Below are 8362 nucleotides of genomic sequence, written 5' to 3'. Positions count from 1 at the left end.
CTTTATTGCCGCCCTCCTGCCGATGCTGTCTTTACATTTGTTGGGGTGTCAATGGGATCATTCGATAGGCTACCTTAAAATTATTTTTTAATTTCATGGCTCGGTTTAACTTCCTGTATGTACATGAATAGTTCGTAAATCATGTTATGGTTTTTAATGTTGCCTATCTAATTCATATTAATTATTCAAATTATATATATAAAAAGACTTGATGGTTCAATGTTGTCTAAATGCTATGGTCTTTAGAGGTAAATCCATCACAAACCAAAGTTTTTATATTAATTTAACTTAACTGGTTATTAACTAAATTGGATTTTTCTTTTGGTTAAATGTTTATAGCATGTGTCAAAAGCTATAAATATTTACTCGGTTAAAACTTACATCTTTTAACTTTTATCGCAATTACGGTACCAAAAATATATGAAACATCACCTAAAGCTGGAATATTATATTTTTCATTTAACAACTTTATTTACTACCATACAATATAAACCTTTTAAATGTATTGCATTGGAATAACAGTTTGTTAAAATAAGTTCTGGAGCATGCCAGGAAGAAATGAATTTATTTTATGTAAGTTTTAAGTAAGTTTGGTGTATTTGTAAGCCAAAAAAGTGTCCCATGAAATTGTGTCCTCTAGAACATTATTTCACAGTTCATCTATGAAATTTTGTTCATGGGACAGAATTTCACATTTTTTAACTATAAAATCGTGTCCCCCTAAGTGAAAAATTGTCCCTAGTACTTGCACATAATTTCATGGATGTTTTATAAAAATATGTCACAAAAGACAATATTTCATAGTGTAGCTATTTTTTTCTGTCCCTAAAGAAGGGAAATAATTTAGCAATCATTGAAATGTTTTAATCAATTAGTTAAATCATAATTGAAATTTAAATAAAGACAACACAGATGTAAACAAAAATGGAAAGTGGTGAATATAAACAGCTATATGACTTTCTGTGTGATGATCAATACCCTCCAGAGTTTGAAAATAATGATAGAAGATCATTTAGAAGGAAGGTAAAGCAGTTTCAAATTAAAAGCAATGAAATGTATTATATACATGTTGACAAAAAAAAAACACAAGAGAAAACATTAAAACTTGTAATTCAAAGATGTTAAAACAGTTTATAGATTCCTGTTGTTTATTTAAAAACAAAAGTCAATTTAGTCTTATTATTTTTTGTTAAATATTTTTTTTGGTATTAGACAATATAAAAAAGATGTGGTATGATTGCCAATGAAACAACTATCCACAAAAGACCAAAATGACACAAACATTTAAAACAACTATAGGTCAGGCAAGACTTATATGCAATATGGACATGATTTCATTATGAAAAAATGTCCAACGAAGGTCACAATAGAATCTCTTGCCAAGGGACACTTTTACATAGAAGGGGACAATATTTTATAATAAAATTATGTCCTGGACCAAATTTCATAGGTTATATCTGTGAAATTTTGTCCATGGGACATCATTTCATGGGGGACACTATTTAATCCTACATATTCCCCCCTTTTTATAGGATATTATCGATATAAATTATTACTATTAATATTGAATGGTGATGTTCACCAGTCATTAAATTTCTAAAAAGCTGTATATTAAAAATTGTGACTAAAACTTTTCTTTTTACCGTATCATGAGTTACGAAAATTAGTTCTATAGTCTCATCTCAATTCGGATCACAACAAAATTAACTGAGAGTTAAATAAGGTTTACACTAAATACTTATTTACTAATTTCAATTTAAAAACTTTTACCCTATGAAATTCACCGCGCCACATTATGTATGTATGTGCCTGTCCCAAGTTAGGAGCCTGTAGTTCAGTGGTTGTCGTTTGTTTATGTGTTACATTTAAGTTTTTCGTTTGAATTGTTTTACATGGTCATTTTGGGGCCTTTTATAGCTGACTATGCAATATATGAGCTTTGCTCATTGTTGAAGGCCGTGCGATGACCTATAGTCGTTAATTTCCGTGTCATTTTGGTCTCTTGTGGTGAACTGTCGCATTGGCAATCATACCATCTTCTTTTTTATATTTATACATTTTCGATTGAAAAATGTCAAGTGTAGTATGAGAATCCTTTGCTCATGATCCCTTACAGAAATAGTTAGATATAAAACTTCGTATTTAGGAAGGATCCAGGGCTTCGTAAAAATGAACTTTAGTTTTGTTTGAATTTTCACTGGCAGGAATAAGATTTACACCTTTAATCATTTTTACCAGTAATATCTTAGTACTAGTATATGATCATATTGCAACTGGGGACTTATACAACTGCAATTAAAAACCAATAATGTATAATGTTCTATCTCCATATGCAAAGGGAGATAACTCTAACTAAATCTTGAAACTTGGAATTGAGATAATTTTTCATAGATTGACTAAAAATTTTGTATCGAAATAGCCATTCATAAAATAGATGAAAAAGTAAGATTTTAACAAACAAATATAAAAGGTTCATAAGTATATTGTTCCAACAATACATTGTATAGAAGTATAAACCAAACAAAAAGTGGTATAAAATAACAAGATGTTTAAACCATACGTCAGTATGGTATCAAAAATAGGATGTTTAGACCATACGTCAGTATGGTGTCAAAAAGAGGTGCTTAAACCATACGTCAGTATGGTGTCAAAAAGAGGTGCTTAAACCATACGTCAGTATGGTGTCAAAAAGAGGTGCTTAAACCATACGTCAGTATGGTGTCAAAAAGAGGTGCTTAAACCATACGTCAGTATAGTGTCAAAAAGAGGTGCTTAAACCATACGTCAGTATGGTGTAAAAAAGAGGTGCTTAGACCATACGTCAGTATGGTGGCAAAAGGTAATTTAAACCATAAGTCATTATGGTGTCAAAATAAGAAATTAAAACCATATGTTAGTATGGTGTCAAATGATGCGTTTAAACCATACGTCAGTATGGTGCTATAGAAAGGTAACCAGGCCATACGTCAGTATGGTATCAGAAATATGTAATAAGTATCAAGGAACAATGTAAATTAAACCATACGTCAGTATGGTGTCAAAATGAGGTACAAAGACCGTTAAAAATAAGGTATTTAGACCATACATCAGTATGGTATCAAAAATTGATTCAATTGTAAATAATATTTGTTATTACAATACAAAGAAAATAAAAAATTAATAAAGTAAAATAATGACAAGCAATTGTAAAATTCTAATAATAAACAAAAAGTATATAACACAATCATCACACTATGTAACAACATATATAACATCAATGAAAGTCCCCATGGCACTGACAGCAAGGAGAGTGGTGGGGAGGTGGTGGCAAAAAGCTGACCAAAACAATAGAAGTTCATGTATTCCTTGCATCAGATATCATACACCAACATCGTGAGAAGTAATGACGTAGCAATATAGATAAGAATGGAATGTGCACTGTGACATCATAGACCGTGTGCAAAGATAATTAACTACCAAATAGAGTGAGATGACAAGTTCATAATAAACTCCAATTATAATAAATATAATTTTAATTTTATGACTTCACTTGTTCTTGATTTATTATAAATGGTTTTATCTAATACCAAATTAATGTCTCTAGTTCACCCATAAACTCTTTAACACAGAAATTATAATAATGCCTTGAGTTGCTGTCTCATAAGCATAAACCCAAATCTCAATTTCTAAAGGACAAATGTCTGAAGTTTGTAATAAACTGTAAGTGTGATGAGATTATATTAATATATATAAAGACTAAGTACTAAACTATTATTTATTCAAGAATCTAAAAGTATATGCATTTATTTACAATATGGCAACTGGGGACTTATACAACTGCAATTAAAAACCAATAATGTATAATGTTCTATCTCCATATGCAAAGGGAGATAACTCTAACTAAATCTTGAAACTTGGAATTGAGATAATTTTTCATAGATTGACTAAAAATTTTGTATCGAAATAGCCAAATACAGATGCTTGCAGCTGTAGCCCCAAGTTGAAATAATGAGAGGGATAAAAATCAATTCACTCCTTGCTGTCAGTACAAATTTTAATTGTTCAAAGTAGAGGTCATTTGAATTTGAGCTTGTCTAAGTACATCTGGAGAGGTATGAATATATTTGGTATAACAATCTGAGGACCATCGTCCCAAAGTTTGAATAAGATGATCTTCCAGTCGTGCTTTGTGTGCAGTAGTTGCAGCACCACTTCTGAATGAATGACCATTATACTTTTCGCTGGATAATCCTAATTTGTCTAATGTACATTTTACATGAGAAATGAAAAAATTTCTTGACAATGGATCACCTTTATTAGTAATAAAAAAGGACTCAGAATTGCTAAAAATACTCATTCTGAGTCTATAGTATTTTTGAAGTACTGCTACAGGATATATATCTGTATTGTTTTTGAACAAAGGAATAGTAATACCATACCTAAAAGGATCAGTCTTAGATTTCTTAAGGTGCACAAAAATACAATCATTTGATATTTGAACATCACTCAGACACAAATTTGATTCATGATCAAATTTTTTTGTATCATTAACAGAAAATTCACCACATCTTAAAAACCCGAAAAAAGCTGTTACACATGCAGCTTCTATTAAAACATCTGTATAACTATCAAAAATACAATTGCGTAGTAAAAAACACATTTTGTATAAAATATCAAATGTTATGGGTAAACGAATTCTCTTAGGCATAATGGCATGTTTCTTTTTCAAACCTACTAATACTGATTTTAATTTTGGCAATGGTTTACCAACAAAATTCTCTAATGGATTAACACCCCCTTTAAGTAAGTAATAGAAACGTATACCACATAGGTAGGATTTAATGGTGGAATATCTCAGATGTTTATAAGATTCGCAATAGGCTATGAAACGCATCAACAAGTTCTCAGAAACTGGTGGTAACTGGAAAGTTGACCAAGTTGATCCTTGTAATTGTAAGAACTTAAGATAATGTTCATATCCCACATTGTACAAAGCTTTAGTTGAATCTGCAACAGCGAAAGTTTGTAAATTTTCTACTGCGATGTCCAAATAATCTCTTCCAGGGTTGGACAAGGAGTTGCTGCTTTCTCTGCCTCTGGTGCTAACTGATGAAATTTGTTCATCTGAAAACGAGATAAAGAGTCAGCGATTAAGTTCATTTTTCCAGGCACATGTTCGCTGTAAAATGCAAAGTTAAATTTTGCTGCACACATAACAAGACGTCTCATCAGTTTCATGATTATTGGATCTTTTGACCGACCTTTAGTTAGAATAATAACAGACGCTAAATTGTCACAGTGAAATAAAATGCGCTTTTTATACCATCCTTTTCCCCATAAAACAGCTGATACCACGATAGGATATAACTCCAAAAAAGCAATAGATAGAGTTTTATCCGAAATAGTTGGGAGGTCTGTAGGCCAAGTGTCACAAAACCATTTTTCTTGATAAAAACCTCCAAAACCAATAGTAGACGAAGCATCCGTAAATAAATGCATGTCAGCTGCAGATGTTAAATGAGATTCATAGAACATGTTAATTCCATTCCATGTTGACAAAAATTTTAGCCACATTGTTAAATCAGATTTACACTCTTTATTTAAATGGACGTAATGGTGGCTCTCTTTGACAGAACACATCAGTCTATATAGGTAAGTAACAAAGGCTCGACCTGGCAGAATTACTCTAGTAGCAAAGTTAAGATGTCCAAGTAATTGTTCGAGTTCTCTACGCGTACAAGATTTTTTATCTAAAACAAAACTTATAAATTGTGTGATTCTCTCAACCTTGTCTAACGGAAGTCTAGCCTGCATATTAATTGTGTCCAAAATAATGCCTAGGTATTCTAGTTCACAAACTGGTCCAACAGTCTTCTTACTTGACAAAGGAATATTAAGTTTGTTAAAAATAAGGCTTAACAACGCCATTGTTCTTTCTCCACAATCAGAAGGTTTGTCTACAGTTAAAAAGTCATCTAAAAGATGGAAAATGACTTTGATATCATAATTGTTCTGAGCTATCCAGCACACACTTGTAGATAAAGAGTCGAACAGACGGGGACTAGAACGACAGCCAAAAGGTAAACGAACGTAATGATAGTACTGACCATTCCACTTGACACAAAAGAGATGCCACTGTTCTTTTTTAATCGGAAGTTGTTTGAACGCATCTGAGATGTCCACCTTACAACATAGGGACTTAGAACCATATCTTTGAATCGCATTAATAGCATCATCAATTTTAATGTATGTCAAGGAACATAGGTCTTTATCTATTAAATCGTTAACACTGTAGTGCTCATCTAAATTATGAGGAGATGATAAATCAATTATAAGCCTTTGTTTTTTGGAATATTTGTGTGTAGCAATACCCAATGGACTTACTCTATAACTTAAAAAAGGGGGTTGAGAAAAAGGGCCCTTTAAAAAACCTTTATCAACCTCCTGTTGTAACAAATATGTGACTACTTCAGGATTTTTCCTGGCAGTTAAAGAATTTTTACATTCATAAATAGGTAAATTTACATCTGAAACTAACATATCAAATCCATAACAAAGGCTGTTACATAAAAAGTTCACAAAATGCCTATCTGGATGATTTAAAAGTTCCCTTTCTAATTGATCAATGTTTATAGGTGTTGACGGAACATCTGTTGTATCAATAGAATCTAGTCATTTTGATTTACTGTTGGGCTGTCTAACTGGGAATGATTTGTTATGTTCCTGTTGGGTTCCTGGCATAGATTTATTATTGGAACATTCAAACTTCCCATGGTTTTTCTTGCAGATTTTACACACGTGAGCATATCGGCAATAAGGTTTGACACAACCTTTGGGTTGATTAAAATTATTACAGATTTGCATTCCATCATGCACCACAATATCTCTTCCATATTTATCCTGTGTAGGTTGAGTTTTAGAATTTTGATATCCCCTGTTATTCCCACACATAGATGATTTGTGAAGTGTTGAAGAACAGAAATTGCACATATTAACTGTAGATCCAGCAGAAACCATTTGTCTCAATTCTAAATCACCCCTTGACCAGTCAATTTTTATATTGTGTTCTTGTAACATGATTGAACATTTTGCGCTAAACATTTTATGGTATTCAAAAAATTTTCCTGGCCACACATTTGCGGTTTCAATTATGTGTGATAGGTAGCAATCCAATTCCTCTGCCCTGTTTGGGAAAACTTGACACATAATTTTTTTGAATCTTCCAAAAGCTATAATGAATTCGTCTAAAGTTAAATTCCGTTTTAATCGGTCATCATTTTCCTTAAACTTTTGCTGATTGGGTGTTTCATAGTTTGGAAGTAGAAGAATGTTTAAGTTTATGTCTTTACCTGAGATGATTTTGGTGCGAATCTCTGGAGAAACCATATCAACTCCGGAAAATGCTGTGGCAGGATATCCATGTTTTGTCATTTGCATGTGTTGGTTTTGCATGGAAAAGATAGGAACTTGTGATGCAAAACTGTTCGGAAAATTCATCTGATTGGGGTTTGTTTGTGTAAATTCTCCCAACGTAGGGTTTTGAACACCAAATGTGTATTGGTTAACGGGTAAAGTTGATCCAGGCCCGGGGTTAAAGTTCATGGCGGAATGCAAGTTGAATTTATTATTATTAGTCTGTTTTGGAACACCGGCAATAACTTGCTGACATAATTGCAAAGTGTTGTTAACAAGAGCATAGTCAAGCGTGTTGAGATCAGTCCTGGGCGGAAATGCGTGGTTTTGATGCGCAGAAGCACCTATTACTGGTAAAGGCGTGGGTTCCACTGTATTCATCCGCGATGTAGATGCTATCGGAATTAAGCTAGAAAATCCGGCATTTTGAGTATTTGTAGGTGATAGAATAACATCATCTTCTATATTTGGTGATAAAGACGTATTTACAGTAGCACTGATGTTGTTAGTTTCAGTATTTCCATTGTCAGAACTTTCCGGACTACTTTTTTTATTATCCAAGAAAATACGCTTCAATTGTTTATTAGTGAAGTTTTCGGATATTTTAATCCCTAGCAAAGCTAATTTCTCTTTCAGCTCTGTTGAAGTCCAATTATTCGGATTATTAGGATCTAGTTCTGGACCACGTGTCCTTTTCCTGGTATCCCTTCTTTTAGAAGCCATAACGAGACGAACGTTTTACACAAATAATTTGTCCAATATATTAACATCAGACTAAAATCAAAGTTATTCTATATGAAGAAGTCCTTCTTGATGTATAAATAAACAAAGTACACAGTTTCACGTCAAAAACCTGACAAAAAAGCTGACCAAAACAATAGAAGTTCATGTATTCCTTGCATCAGATATCATACACCAACATCCTGAGAAGTAATGACGTAGCAATATAGATAAGAATGGAATGTGCACT

The 8362-nt window shown here is 32.5% G+C and overlaps 1 protein-coding gene across 1 annotated transcript; it reads right to left on the bottom strand.

Annotated features, from left to right (window-relative positions):
• Nucleotides 1-5013: 5013 nt before the first annotated feature.
• Nucleotides 5014-6519, bottom strand: LOC139510759 (uncharacterized). The gene has a single exon (XM_071297287.1). It carries the CDS (start codon nucleotides 6517-6519, stop codon nucleotides 5014-5016), a length of 1506 nt encoding a protein of 501 aa, XP_071153388.1.
• Nucleotides 6520-8362: the final 1843 nt, after the last annotated feature.

This window comes from Mytilus edulis, chromosome 2 (assembly GCF_963676685.1).
Source record: "Mytilus edulis chromosome 2, xbMytEdul2.2, whole genome shotgun sequence".
NCBI classification, from domain to species: Eukaryota; Metazoa; Mollusca; class Bivalvia; order Mytilida; family Mytilidae; genus Mytilus; species Mytilus edulis.
The sequence above is the reverse complement of the archived record's forward strand: the minus strand, read 5'-3'. Positions and strand labels throughout refer to the sequence as shown.

Excerpts from the sequence above, each read along its gene's own strand:
- LOC139510759 (XM_071297287.1), bottom strand. The coding sequence starts at position 6,519 with ATGTTAGTTTCAGATGTAAATTTACCTATTTATGAATGTAAAAATTCT.